Here is a 15,049-nt window from a genome sequence, read left to right on the forward strand (position 1 = left end):
CCTCCCGAAAAAAAAATGAAGGAACCAGGCAGGAAAACCAAGGGGAAAATGTAGAGTAGTGATGAGTTAGATAGCTTATTGTCTTTATTGTCATTTTGAGAAATTTCCAGCTGAAAATTTCAATGGAAAAAGATTTTAGCATTCACTGTTACAACATATCTCATGGGTCGCCTATATTTTTTATATCAAAGAAAACAAAGGAAAGCAAAATCTTTTCTCATTTTTTTTAAGGCCACACCCCTTAATTGTGCTTGTTTCCTAATACTTGTATTGGAATTAAATTGGATGAAAAAATTTAGACTGATTCATGCCGTCACAAAACTTAAGACAATGCTCTTTGATGAGAACTTGGAACTTGCCGGGAACTCATGACTCCAGTTCATCACTGTGTTTTTCACATATATACCAAATTTTTGTATTAAATTCTCCCAAATTATTCTCAAATGTAGGAAACAAGATATTTGGCACTCTGCAAGGCAACAAATTATATCTATAGAGTTGTCAGAGCTGAAAGCTTAATCTCAAAGTAAGCCATCACAGTATTGTCAATATGCTACCTATAGGAGTTGTAGTAAGCAAATTAATAAACCAAAAAGAAGAGATGGACTAAGAACTTACAAATATTAAGAAACAACTTTATAACAATTATATTTGAACACTAGATATAAAATACTGTTTTGGCTGAAGGAGCATTGATTGATAAACAGATATATTAATCAGACACAGACATAAAAGCACAACCGAAATGATAGTACTGTGCTCTGCTTAAAAGGTATCTCTAAGTATTGTCAGTCAGCTAAAACAGTATGTATGTAGCAAGGTACTTCTGACTTAAAATAAATAAGTAGTAGTGAGGAGGAAACCAATGTTTTCCCCCCCAGCCAACTACAATAACAACTATCTTGACAGTATAGCCTAAAATCAAACCTTTAGATTTGCTTCAGAGCAGATTACTGGAATTAAGACCAATACAACCCAAATCAAGAAATGTTCCTTCCTTAGACTTCTTAATGCAGAAAATAATGCATCATGTGTGCACTATACTATCACTCACAGGGCCTCATTTAAATCCATTCTGAACGATGATTTTTCCTTTTTACTTGATATGTAAGGTCATCTCGGTTTTATCAGAAATTACTTACAGAGATAAAATTGCCTTTAGAAGAAAACATTATTTCCATGGAATGGGAATACAAAATAGCAAGTTCATATTTTTAATTCGTTGCACCCTGGTTGGAGCTAAAATGTTATTTGAGTGCCTTGTCAAAGACCAAACATAATACTAACATTTATAAATATTTGTATTGAAATAAAAATATATGACATTCATACAAAGTTTTTAGAACTCAGATAGCACAATGAAGATATCGAAACAAATCTTCTTACTTGGAAATGTTTGTTATTCGGGAGTTCTTTTTGTTGGAAGCTACCCTAAATATCAGCTGTCCTGAAGGGTTTGATGAGATTAAGCCAAAAGCTTACACTAATGCTGGTTGAGTGAGGCCTGATACACAGATTTAAAGCAATATTATCTGTACAAATAAATAGTCTGGCGATTCTCTTCAGCCTCATCTTATTACCGTAAGACTGAAGAGGTAGAAATTTGTGAACCAAAGTTATTATTTCTAGTATATACACTCTTATAACTTACATCTAATACAAAAAGATAGAAAACAGGGTATTCATCAAAATACAAATAATATATACTTACAATTGGTGACAGATCAACAATTATTTTTTTGTGCTTCAATTAGTAACAATTATTTTAATCAGGCTCCACCCAACGCTCATAGCTTTACAAAGAAAAAATGTTAAAAGACGTATAAATATAATTACACAATTTGGCATTACATGAATTAACAGCTTATTTCTCTATGAATTATCTTATCTTGGGTAATGCATGATTTTGAAACAATTTTACAGTGTAGATAAAATTGTCTAATCACATCACCTTTAAAAGCATAATGTTTCAAATCCAAAAGGCTCAAAACAATCAAAATAAAATTATGGCAGTGCTATCATTCATAAGCAGTGGTTAACCCATATGCATTTTACAGCAAGCAATTAGGATTGTTTGAGCTATGGCACATTTGTGAGAGCAACTGCATGTGCTAGCTAGAGATGTTCCTAGACAAAACACACACAAATTTTCATTGTCACTGTCAAGCTTGGACATTAGATAAAAATGAACAGATAAGAAACATATAAATTGACTAAAATGAGAAAGTAAAATTATACAAAAAGTAACAGATGACTTAAATAAGACTGGTTGTCAACTGAAAAACCTATGACTTATCTAACATTCACAATAAAGCACTATACAATATCACTGAGATATGCTGCAAATTTCTTTTTTTATGTGCATTATATAACTTTTTGCGAGCATTAGATGAAAATTATAATCTGAATATTGGTACAGTATTTACAACAAGACTCAAGGCAGAACTTTCCTACTTCTTCAAATTAATGAGTTGCTAGCATTATTCTCCTTAAATAAGATAGTTAAAATATTCAGTATTTTCAGAGTTTCTTACAATTAGTATAACAAATTTAGTACCTATTTAGATCCAAACTTTACATTCAATCATAAAAAAAGAATAAAGTTATCTCATTTTTGAGAAAGTCTTTTTAAACTTGGTTGGCAAATATATTATTTAAAAGAGGAAACTCCCAAAATGCAGAATTGAAGAAAAAACGTTTGCAGCAGAAAATGCAGTATTTTTGGTTATGAGGATTACTAATTGTGGTAGGAGTGTGTAGGAGTTTCAGCATAGTCCTCATTATCATCATCAGACCTGAAAGAGAAACCAATGAGTGTTAGTGGTAAACTTTCCTACAAAAATTATCAGTTCATAAAAATCAGAAACGGGTGCATGACAAAATCCCTCCAAGTTGGGCGAGTACCCTTTCACTTGCAATACCCAATGATCCATGGTGTAAGAATGATAGTCGAGATTAGGATTCCAAACCAATAATTTCTCACTGAGTAAACACTAAATAATACATGACGGAAAGGAAACAAAACTTCCATCATACCTTCAAATCTTATCTCCAGTATGGTGAGCTTGCTTTCATACTAAAAAGTATTATTATAATTATTGATGAAATACAGAGGGAATGAAGAGACTGACAAGACGACTTGTGAGTAGGTGGTTTCATTGTTGTTTTTTTTCGTTTAGCAGTGTCTAAATCATTGAAGGGTGGGTCAAAAATAGGATGAGAATTATCACTAGACCTCAAGAAAGGGTCATGGTTATTCTTTAAAATATTATTGTCCTTATTAATTGAATTAATATTACTAGTTTCCTGAAAACTTTTATCTGTACTTAATATTTGTATTGTATCCACAGGTTTTTCATTGCTTTCATACGGGTCATGGATACGATGACTAATGTCTTGTATATCAGTAACAGTGTCAGTAATAACAGGTAAAGGTTGTGACGTTGTCATTATGTCTTGTTCTATATCAAATATTTGTGCAGAATCAGTATATACAAGAGAAGACGGGGTCCACTTAAAACGATTGTGAGGTGGTACATCACTCCTTGAAGTGAAAATAGAAGGAAAGAGCAGCATTCCAAGACAAAACAGTTCAGAAAGAATGTTAGTATTTTGTCTTCGCTACTTATCAGTTATTCAAAGCAAAATCACTAGAGAGCAACTTACTTTGGACAGTTCAGAATGTTGCTGCCTTGCAAAGCTTCTTCAAACAAATTTAATACTTTGGAGTTTTGGATTTGCACTGCATGAATGCAGCCTGAGAATCCATTTGAATGAGTGTTGCCTGTCATAAGGTCTGCATTTGGTACTCCACCTAGGATTAAAACATGATTGAATTTGAAAAATCTTTAAGTACTGGTAACTTTAAATCAGAGATAAATGTACACACAAAATTGGCTCACACCTACCTATATAAATATTTCCATTTGTGTTCAACTGTGTGAGATTACCATTACTGTGTCCTCGGGCAGAATACTGCCCATCAAGTTCTATACTGCCTTCTTCTGCGCGGCGTCTTAGAACAACAGTATGTGGTAGTCCATCATTAACATTAACACTATCAAGGCGAATGTGTGCTGGTCCTGAACCTAGTTCATAACTCCATTCTAATTTCCCATTGATAACTGTTGTAAAAAAAAAAAATCAAACTAATGCATATAGAAAAGAAAATTAACAAACATCACAGAAAACTTATTGAAACTTTCACATACTAGAAAGGGATAAGTAGTCTTGATTTTGACCATCATCATCAGGAGACTGTCCATGCCAAAGCACTAAAGAGTTGGTATCATTTGTAGTGAAACGAATGCTTATGACTTCATCTTCTGAGTTAGATTTATGAGGCAAAAAATCACGGTTCAGCTCAAGCCATCCATCTCCACCAAAGCTGACTTGAGAACTAAATATTACACCTGGAAAGAAGAAAGTAATTCAAGCAGCATGAGTATTTTTTGCTAAATTTTGTCATCTTTTCCCTAATCTTATTAGGAAACTGACAGAATGTCGTACTTACTTTCATTGCAAGTTGCTCCACCAAATCCAATTGGGCAATGGCACTTAAATGAACTTAGAGATCCAGTACATTTGCCACCATTCAAGCAAGGATGCAGGATAAGGCACATGTCTGATTCTACCTCACAATCGTGTCCACTGAAATAAAGGCAGTACAATATTCAAGTGCCGAACAGAGAGAAGGGAGGGAAGGGGGAACATAAACCACAGTAAACGGTAAAAAACATGTCTAACTTTTTCAGGAAAAGGGGAGAATTTTGAGAAACTCCTATAATTTGACTTCCTCAGAATCTTTAGAGTTTTCCTCAACCTAGAGGAGTTCCAGAAAGTTTTCCCTTTTGCCTGGAAAATCAGACATGTTTTCACCATATAACAAACACAAACAATATATTTAAAAATATACCTGAATCCCTCAAGACAACTGCAAGTGTACTGGAGAGCCCCAATTGCATTGCAAGCTGCTCCATTTTGACATGGAGCAAAGTGGCATGGGTCTGCAACACCACCCCGCCCACCTCTTACTCCATGTTTAGTACTGCAGTCTTCGACATTTGCAGAATCCACAACTGATCCAATTAATTCAAGAGAAAGACTTGCAACATCAACCTGAAGAAAATTAATCAGGTCAACAAACGCTTTTACAAAAATACACATCAAAAACATTACAGATTCTTACTGCAGAAATACAGCCGGTAAAGCCCTGATCAACATTCATCCCAGGGGCTAGTTTAATCTTTTGTGTATCATATCCACCAATGTACAATGGTGTCTGTAAGTTAAGGGGCTTTGGAGAACCATGGAGACGTTGTGTTACTGGAGGCTCTCCATCGACAGATAGGCGGGCCACTCCTGTATCCCGAGATAATGACACAACAAACCATTCACCTCTATGAAGTTCCCTCTTTGACCTCAAAACAGATGTTCCTAAAAAGATGGGGGGAAAAATTATTTAAGAACAAAAACCTATAATATTGACAAATACACTAAATATAACAAAGCTAGTTGTGTTGATGTAACGAGTGAAGGTAACATACCTGTACCAGCATCAAAACGGAACTCAAAATGTCTATCTCTGATAGAAAGGGCAGCAAAATCACCTGATCCATCATCATTCTGGGCACTATACATAACTAATGCGTCCTTAACATCAGCTGGATTTATTCTCAGAGTCATTTTCAGCCTGGAACATCATTTTAAAAATATTTGGTTTTCCATAAGGCACTTCTTACAGTTCTTGTAAAGAATTTCATAACAAAGGACATACTTTTTAGGAGTTTTGGGTGTAGGATATGCAATGTATGCTCCATTTGAAAATGCAGGATCCTGTATGGCAACATCATACTCACAGTTCCTGCCTATTTTACCCATGGGGCACAAACACTGCATTCCTCCAAGAGGAAGATTCACACAACGGCCCGCGCCACATGCACCTTAAAAATATTAATAAGAATATAACAGTTTACATTGATGTGAATAAGAGTTTTCAAATTTAAATACAAAATCTCTTACCTGGGTAACATGATTGGCCTGTCTTACTGCAATCATCTCCACTAAACCCTGCAGGACACATGCATGTGTAACCAACAGATGTTGGGGCTTCTTGACAAACACCTTTGTGTTTGCATGTGTTTCCAGCACAAGTTTCACAAGTTGTTACTCCAAGAATTTCTGTGGCATCACGAACTAATTCATGCTCAACATTGCCAACAACAAGTCTACTGATACATCCTGAAATGATATATAATTTAAGAGTGATTAATTTGTTAACTGAGGTTTAAGTATAATCTCAGAGAGCAATTGTACTACTGTAGTACTAGAGCAGTTGAACATACCGACGAATCCTTGAGAATGACCAGTTAGGCGATGAATGGCTTTAAAATCGGGTACTCCACCCAGATACAGAGGTTCTGATAAGTCTAGACCTTGGAACCTGCCCGGAGCAATACCTGTATGTGGACCTGCTTCATCAACATACATTTCACCTGAAATAGTTTTAAAGACATTTTTAAATTTTTACCTGAAGATTGGATGATCAACTACATAAACTAGAAACAAAAATCAAAGCATTACCATCCCTGCGGTTTCGGATTAACTTGACAGTATGCCAATGACCAAGAGAAACAGGACGAGCACTTCTTATAACCGCAGGTCCTGATCCAACATCAAATCTAAACTCAACAAAGCCACCATTCAATCCAAGAGACACAAAGTCCCCAGAACCACCACTTTGTTGCCCATTGTACAATATTAACCCTGAAATAAGGAACATGGAAATAATATTTTTAGGTCTTATTAAATATCAAGTATGATGGATATTCCATGCAAAGAGTACACTCACCATCAGATCTTTCTGGTTTGAAAGAAATAGATATGTTGAATGTCATATATGCTATTAATGTGGGTAAAGCCATAAAAGAATTGGGTGCTTGGGCAAAATATGGTACTACTCCTGTAACAACTAGGACTGTTCTTATATCCATTTTCTTCTCTTCATTCTGGGCAGTGCATGTATAAAATCCAGCATCTTGGGCTCTAACATCTACAATAGTCAATGTTGACTGCAAAAAAAAGGGGGGACAGAAAAATTGAGAATTACTCCACATTATTTTTTTTTTTGTATATTTATCTACGTAACAACACTTTACCTCCATTTGTCCTCTAGCGTCACGAGGAAGTTCACCACCTTGCTTTGACCACATATACTTCACTGGAGGATTTAAATTAGTTCTACAAGCCATCTCAACAGTCCTTCCATATGCAGCTGTCTGAGTTTCAACTGGAGGTGGTTCTATCAGATTGATAGGAGTAGCTATAGTAAAAGCAGAATTGTCAATAAGAAAGATAGGTTTGAATCAAAACCACTAAAGTACAGACAAGTTACATGTATTACCTTCAATAATTAGAGTGTAATCTTCAGATAACATACCCCCCGATGTTCTTGCATTGCAGCGGTATGTACCTTCATTTGATGGCCGTACACTAGTGATACTGCAAGGAAAGGTTATTTTAAAGTTAAGTGAATAGGAAATTTATTTTACCAATGTACTTTAGTGTTATGTGGATTAGACAGTAATAATATATTACCTCAATGTATCATTGATCACTCTAACATTGTTTGCCAACTGGCTGCCAATCTTGGTCCAAGTAACGGGTACAGCACTGCCCCCAAGGACACCACATCGTATTTCAACATTATCTCCATTTCGAATCAAATCTTTGTTAGGATAGATTTGAAGTTCAATTTTGTCTGCTTCTCCAAAGCCACTCATGCCTATTTCTGTTTCATATAAAATCACAAAATCTCTATTAATTTTTATCCAAAATACTTAAGCATTTAACTGATTGATTTTCATTTTTGTTAAAATAGAAGACAGACATGCCTGAATAGTCAATTAATACAAAAGTTGGAGAAAAGTACATGCCCATACTGTATGAATTAGTGTATTTCTTTCCATTCCTCTTAATACCACAATACCAAACCACCAAGAGAAAATATACCACCAGCACCCACAGTTGCCAAATTGACACTGCTTGCTTTATGAGAAACACAATTCTTATTCTAAATCAAATCTACAACAAAATCCTGACAGAAATGCTGACCTGAAGAAACAACTTTTTAAAAAAATTACTGCTGTCTTGTTCTTTTCTTTTTTTCTTTTTTTTTTTTGTAGAGTACTTTGAAAATACTGAGAATTGAAAATGTTAAAAATACAATCTACAGAGCAAATCATCAAGAATTTAGATACTTAAAAGACAACAACAAATGAGCCCTGACGTGTCACGCCTACAAAAGCCACTTGACCTCATGAACTGTTTTTCCTAAATACACTGACTTCGACTAAATTTTGAAGCAAAGAATGTGTGATATTTTACTCATAAGTAACGCACCACGTGGTGATCGATTTGTAGGACAACCGAGCTCATCACTGCCGTCCTCACAGTCAGCGACGCCGTTACAAAGGCGGTCTGAGGGAATGCATTGTTGGTTTCCCCTTACGTAGCACTGTATCGCACAATAATCCGCTGGCACTGGTAGTGCAAGAGATGGTGAGTACAACACAAGAAAATAATACAAATAAAAACAAGCCAAGTGCCATACACATGCAAGAAATAAATAATCAATGCTGAAATTATAAAGAATTAAAATGTTGGTTAAAGCAAGAATAAAACATAAAGCTATGAGAGGCAAAATTAGAACACATAGAAAGGAAAATCCCACAATTCAAGTTAGTTCCACTTCACCTTTGACCAAACAATAACATTAATATGAAAGCATTCTAATCCCAATAAGGTATAAATGGATAGTGGAATCCCCTTATGTTTCGGCTTAGAATGATTCTCCATTTCCCCCTTTCCTCACATATAACATTGAAAAACGTTGAAAAAGCAGAATCAAAGCTGTTTTGATGGAATAAACTATTGTTTTCATTATAAAATGAAAAATAAATAAATAAAGGAACAGCAGTTATAAAACAACCATGCCGACTAAGCTCAATGAAAGCAAAAACCTAAGTTCATTTACGGGCAAAAGTTGTAAATTGGATGTGCTACTTATTTCTCTTACATGCTGATTTTTTTTTTTTTTTTTTTTTTTTCAAATTGAAGAGTTGATAATAGAGGAATATCAAAGATTTTCAGCAAGTACCGTACCCATATCAAAGATCATCCCCACCCCCAATCACAAAAACAGTTATAAATTGATTGAAAAAATATATATATTTAGAATGCATGAGTGAACCTCAAGTGAAAAAAGTGTATTTAAAGAATTGGAAATCACACATGCTCCAGTGCAAGTGTAAGGTAGAAGGGATATTCGGCATGCTGCAAAACCTTGAAAATGTCAGAATAAATGAATCCAGGAGAAGTATTTACCTTCAACCCTCAAGTTGACATAGTCTGATCCAACATCTGCATCAGAACTTGCTTGACACTCATAACGACCAGCGTCAGCCTGTTTCACCTGGTAAATTGTCAATGTTCCAGCCTCTTGTACAGCATTTTCAGGAAGAGCACGTCCCTCATGAGTCCATGTAATCTGTGATGTTGTGAGCATTGAAGTGTGCAGACATTAATAAGCATCAAATATCTTAAACTGAAAGTCAAGAAATTTCATTTCTATGTACCAGGGTTCCTGGGGAGCTTGAGCAAAGCAAGCGGGCATTGGATCCTTCATGCACAATTTGCTCATGGTCAACCGCTCTAACAAGGGATGCTGGTTGTTGATCTTAAACAACGATAAGAGACAAATGACAACATGTGAGCAATGTTTAAAGAAATAGATAATTTTAAGAAACTCACCCTGAACTAGCACTTCAGCAACAGCATCAGCTTCACCATACTCATTTCTTGCACGGCACAAGTAACGTCCAGAGTCTTGAGGCCCAATACGAGAGAACTGGTGGAATACAATGTTAATGTTATATTAAATAGAAATAGAAACAAATTTCTTTCAGAAGCAAGAAGTCAAAGAGTGCTGACCTCAAGGATTCCATCATGGTCATTGGCATTGCTCGGGAGTGCTGAGCTACCAAGGTTCTCTCTTCCAGGAATAGTCCACATTATAGTGTGGCGCTCAGTATCAATAACACGACATTGAACTCTGGCACTTTCTCCAGGACGAACCACTTGATGTTGAGGATGCAATTGAATTTGAGGTGGTCCTGTTTGATGTTAAAAAATAAAAAAAGGTAAAAAATCCAAAGCTTGTAGCTATTGATGAGGAATAAGGATACTTACCATTGACAACTAATCTAGCTGGAGCTTGGAAAAGAAGTCGGTTGTCCTCATATCCTTCACAAATATAGAGACCAGCATCTTCTTTTTTAACATCAGATAAATGCAATGATCCTTGCGACAATGTGTGGCTAGCAGGTAGTTCACCGCCAGACCGCATCCATTTAATAAAGGTATTGCTACTATTGTGACGGAAATCACAGCGAAGTTCAGCATTGCCATGAACATTGACCACAAAAGGTTCCCGGTTACCATAGCTCCCTGGATCTTCACCAGTTATATCTCCCCTTTCAGGATAGCGGTCAAGAACATCATTGCTTTCTTCCACAATTAATTGCACTCTATCTTCGGCTAAACCAGCCTTATTGCGAGCAGTACAACTGTATGAGCCCTCATCTGCCTTAGAAGCACGAGTAATTTCATAAACAGCAATTTGAGATGATTCAGCAGTCAGATTTGTCGGTTCACTGCAATTGTAAAGAAAATAAAAGATTAACATTTTGTGTACACTGATAATCACTTTCAAATTAAAAAAATATACAGCATATTAACACACTAGTAAGCATAGCCCGGCCTGTTGCGGGACCAGATAACAGTTGGACTGGGCTCGCCATGGGCTCTACACTCAAGTCGTACTGGCTGTCCAGTGCTTATTGTTATAGGAGAAGATGGTGTAATAGTAATGGTGGGCATTGAATCAATCTCCAAAGAAGCTGTAGCATTTGTAGTTCCAACTTCATTTTGAGCTTCACATGTGTAGTCACCAGCATCAGCGGTAGTAACACGGTTAAATCTGAAAAAAATTTCATAGAAATATTAATAGAACTCTTTTAAATAAAAGAGCAGAGTTATGAATGAAGCATAATATGAACAGACATTTAGAGGAATGTTACATGTGCAATCATAAATTAATATATAAAAAATATAGAGATATATTCAAAGCTTTTAAAAGTACCTCAGAACGCCATTTTGAAGTTCTTCGACATTTGGTGATAGAGCAAGACTATCAGAACGTCTCCAAATAATTGCTGGAGATGGGATACCACTAGTGATTCGGCACTGTAGAAGTGCACTTCCTCCCACCACTACAGTCTGCCGTTGGCTTGGGTAAATTTCGATTGCAGGGGGCTCTCGACCTGCTCAAAGATTTTATGAAAATCACTGTGTTTATATATTTGGCATATACAAATGTTGAACTTTTGTAAACAGAGGCAACATCAACTCTGTGACTTACGTTCTACTTCGAGAATAGTTGAAGCCTGAGAAGTGCCACCATCATTTTGAACTGTGCACACATAAACTCCACGATTACGAACTAAAGCATTATTGATTTTCAAGATGTTGCCTAGTTCCTAGTGATGTAAACAAGAAAAGAAAGATGTAACAAAGAAAAAAATCAAGGGGGAAAAAAGATGAGGATAGGTAAGGAGTTAATCCATATTTGAGATTTCAAACAATGTTCTCAACAAATCTATCTGTACCTGGACATTGCTACCCATGTCAGGTTCACCAGCTTTGCTCCACCGGATTGATGATGGTTCAACTGATGTTAAGCATCGCAACTCAGCTGTGGTACCCTGCGAAACTGTTTGACGCTCTGGCTCAATACGAGCAGTAGGAGGGCCCCTAATAAAAAATAAAACAAAATGAAATAATATTTCTTGTGGCATCATGCAAGAATCAGTTTTGAAAAGAAAAATCTTACATTTCACGATATGCATACCTGTTTGATGAAATGGATACTCTTGCTTGTATTTCCTCAGCAAGACCAGTAGCCCTAGATGTCACTCTACACAGATAAATGCCAGAGTCTGCTGGATTTGCATCGAATATTGTGAGTACCCGATCCTGCTGGTTAGCTGTAGATGGAAGGGCATTGCTGCCTACCTTTGACCAGTCAATTCTGCAAAGGGAACAAAATAACTTACAAAAAGTTAATTAGAGTGAATTCAATAGGGGGAAGAAGACCAGACGTACGAGTAATAGTCATTGTATCCAGGAACACATGTCAAGCGAACTGTATCTCCAGCTTGGCCAGAGTAGTCGGGTGGAGATATTGATAATCTTGAGTGGGGATCGGTGATCATCGATGGAGGACGAGATACTCCTTCTAGATAAAAAAACGTATGTCATAAATGAATTGTCTCAACGCAAACTTATGAATACACGTGATAAACAAAAGAAATTCATGGTAGATCACATTAAACCACTTCTTACCACGGACATAGAGAATTGTTCTTTCAGAAATAGTTCCAAGAGGATTTGTGGCTATACAGTGATATTCAGCTTCATCAGAACGCTGAGCAGCTGGTATTCTGAAAACTCCATCTCTGAAAGAAGCCTGGGGAAAAAATAAAGAGGGATTAGTTTGCAACATAAATGTTGATCATAGATTGATGCTGAAATTTTAAGTGCCACATGAAGGTAAAATCAACTAACCTGCGGGTTGTTTGGCCCACCAGTCCATTGCAGAGATGGCAAGGGAGTTCCAGTGGTATGACAATTGAAGGCAACAGGCTCTCCTTCTTGAACCTCAAGATACCGTGGAGATATATGAACTTCTGGAGCAGAAGGTTCAGAACCTAGAAAAAAGGTTTGTGAAATTCAAGAGGACCAACAAAATTTAAGTATACCTACAAATTTTATTGACAGGGAACACAATAATGCCTTGCAAGACCTGTTGCATTTTTCAAGTTTTCAGTTTTCAAGTTAAAAATATTACACAGTACCTTGCTTAAGAAATATATCCTTAGGAAAGTCTAATAAAAGCAGCATGAAATAAATAATAAATGCAATCGAATATATGGTTAGAAGATGAAACTAAGTATGTTACTAGTAATATGTATTTGGCATATGGATTAATAATCCATTTGGTTTCTAAATTTCTTACCTCCTACAGTGAGAGTGGCTCTCTCTGTGACATAAGAGCTACCATCAGTGGCAGTGCAAATGTAGGTACCAGAATCAGACACAACTGCGCTTATGATAACAAGCCTTCCTTCACCATCATCAGTAGATCTATCACGTACAAGATTACCACCTTCTTTTGACCAATAAATTCTCACTGGGCCCTAGAAATAAAAGGAGGCAATGTCAATTATGAATTCTCTATACTATAATATTTATTGAAAATGAAAATACCTTGTTTGTGAGTGGTCGAGCTGTACATGAGAATCGCACTGTGCCCCCAACTTCAACAATTTTAATGGTAGGCTCAGCTATAGCAATGTGAATTGATGGGGGTTGATTAAAAATCTCGGGTGAGGGAGATACAGGATAATCTAGGAGAAAAGGAGAGAAAAAAACTTTTAAAAAACATCAAAAACATTCTATTCAAAAGAAAAAAAAATGGACTTATTAACACAGCAGAGCAAAATCTGAGAAAAGACAAATGCAATAAGCTATACACACAATGGAAGAGCCCATTTCATCCCACAATAATGTTTTTTTGGAAGAAAAGCTCCAATTTGTAAAAAGTTGAAAAATGTGAGCTGCATATCTTCACACTGAGTGGAAAACGAACATTTTGCAGATTTTTTTAAAAGACAAGCATTCACACAATAAGCCTTAAAAAACAAAACAAAAAAAAGGAAAAACACACACACACACACTTCATGGCATAAGAGTAAATTCCCATGTCAAAAAAGATATGGAATGATACTAATGGTATTGTACCTAAGTACTTCATTTGAACTCTTAAATGCTACATTTCTTCCCTAACAAAAGTTTGAAAGGGGAATGGCATATCATGACATGGCAATGGGTAGTTGTTAATATGTTTAAAAAACAAAAAACTTTAAAAAACTCACAAATATGTACAAGAGGATGAGGAATTTAAATTCTAACTTACTGCAGTCTAGCTCATCACTGGTATCATACAGACAATCCACAACACCATCACAACGTTGGTACGAGGGGATACATGGTCCATTTTCACATCGAAACTGACCACCATAACAAGGTTCACTCCAATCTAGGACAATTTTGAAAAAATAAAAATAAAAGGATTCTTACCCTATTTTTAAGAGATAGATACTAGACAAAAAAAGTGAAGTTGAACAAGAGCGTGAAAGGAGAACTTTGTCAAGAAATATTTAGTCTAACTGTAATTAAAAACAGAAAAAAGGTGCTTGTCTATCGTCTATCATTTCTTGGACCTATACAGATCCTGACTTTCACAACAACGAGCACACAAGGACAGTCACCCAGCTCCAAACCTGTGAAGCAACACACTAACAAAGGCAAACATATCTTTAAATTCTTTAAAATTTATGCAAAAACAAAAGTACTGGGACGACAGAAAGGCATGTACCTTAACTGAAATTAAAGAGAATCAAACCTTTTGTCATAATATGAGACATCACCATTGCCACATCCAACCCATCTGAATTTTTGATGACGCATTTTACAGCTCTAAGATCTGCAGTGATTGTAACATCAAATGCTTGCTCATCACTCATTTTGAGTTTTCTTGATAGGTCAAACAAAGGTGCAGGACCCATGTGTCTGATATTTCCAGAAACACTTTTAACGTTCGCAATGTGAGAATTTGGTTTTAATCTTCTGATTTCTTCGAACTCTATGCCCAAGGGCTCACTGCCATAGTAAGTACATGTGAAGTGAACCAGTGCCCCTACTTGTTGCCTAACAGTGAGGGGAGTGAGTTCAACACGAACGCCATCTGATAATTTAATGAATATTTTCAGTTTGGTGAACTAAAATTTGATTAATCTTAAACCTAAACTAAAAATTATTGGAGAACGTCAAAACTTGGAGGTTTCTGTAAAATAATTTGGTATTATCT

General features: G+C 36.0%; 1 protein-coding gene across 20 annotated transcripts in view; it reads right to left on the reverse strand.

Moving 5' to 3' along the window:
• Positions 1-66: 66 nt before the first annotated feature.
• LOC113217484 (basement membrane-specific heparan sulfate proteoglycan core protein) overlaps positions 67-15,049 on the reverse strand; it is a 142,283-nt gene continuing 127,300 nt past the window's right edge. For 16 of the 20 annotated variants that reach the window (XM_052268541.1, XM_052268538.1, XM_052268534.1 and 13 more), the window contains 34 exons: positions 14,585-14,926; positions 13,387-13,526; positions 13,136-13,316; positions 12,685-12,827; positions 12,463-12,586; positions 12,223-12,355; positions 11,969-12,148; positions 11,727-11,871; positions 11,480-11,597; positions 11,201-11,381; positions 10,802-11,038; positions 10,249-10,712; positions 9,991-10,172; positions 9,811-9,907; positions 9,636-9,736; positions 9,385-9,547; positions 8,401-8,541; positions 7,597-7,789; positions 7,403-7,500; positions 7,158-7,321; positions 6,851-7,070; positions 6,583-6,765; positions 6,345-6,494; positions 6,022-6,240; positions 5,777-5,942; positions 5,547-5,692; positions 5,189-5,436; positions 4,916-5,118; positions 4,514-4,650; positions 4,212-4,412; positions 3,909-4,124; positions 3,667-3,814; positions 3,037-3,544; positions 67-2,795 (listed from right to left, as the gene is read on the reverse strand). In XM_052268541.1, coding sequence (XP_052124501.1) covers positions 3,046-3,544; positions 3,667-3,814; positions 3,909-4,124; positions 4,212-4,412; positions 4,514-4,650; positions 4,916-5,118; positions 5,189-5,436; positions 5,547-5,692; positions 5,777-5,942; positions 6,022-6,240; positions 6,345-6,494; positions 6,583-6,765; positions 6,851-7,070; positions 7,158-7,321; positions 7,403-7,500; positions 7,597-7,789; positions 8,401-8,541; positions 9,385-9,547; positions 9,636-9,736; positions 9,811-9,907; positions 9,991-10,172; positions 10,249-10,712; positions 10,802-11,038; positions 11,201-11,381; positions 11,480-11,597; positions 11,727-11,871; positions 11,969-12,148; positions 12,223-12,355; positions 12,463-12,586; positions 12,685-12,827; positions 13,136-13,316; positions 13,387-13,526; positions 14,585-14,926 — 6,263 coding nt within the window. In that variant the 3' untranslated portion in view covers positions 67-2,795; positions 3,037-3,045. Of the gene's footprint in view, positions 2,796-3,036; positions 3,545-3,666; positions 3,815-3,908; positions 4,125-4,211; positions 4,413-4,513; positions 4,651-4,915; positions 5,119-5,188; positions 5,437-5,546; positions 5,693-5,776; positions 5,943-6,021; positions 6,241-6,344; positions 6,495-6,582; positions 6,766-6,850; positions 7,071-7,157; positions 7,322-7,402; positions 7,501-7,596; positions 7,790-8,400; positions 8,542-9,384; positions 9,548-9,635; positions 9,737-9,810; positions 9,908-9,990; positions 10,173-10,248; positions 10,713-10,801; positions 11,039-11,200; positions 11,382-11,479; positions 11,598-11,726; positions 11,872-11,968; positions 12,149-12,222; positions 12,356-12,462; positions 12,587-12,684; positions 12,828-13,135; positions 13,317-13,386; positions 13,527-14,095; positions 14,219-14,584; positions 14,927-15,049 lie in introns of all 20 variants that reach the window. The other 4 variants (XM_052268532.1, XM_052268537.1, XM_052268530.1 and 1 more) reach the window with 4 other exon arrangements.

Source organism: Frankliniella occidentalis, unplaced genomic scaffold, assembly GCF_000697945.3.
Source record: "Frankliniella occidentalis isolate FOCC.00 unplaced genomic scaffold, Focc_3.1 Scaffold71, whole genome shotgun sequence".
Classification (NCBI taxonomy): Eukaryota; Metazoa; Arthropoda; class Insecta; order Thysanoptera; family Thripidae; genus Frankliniella; species Frankliniella occidentalis.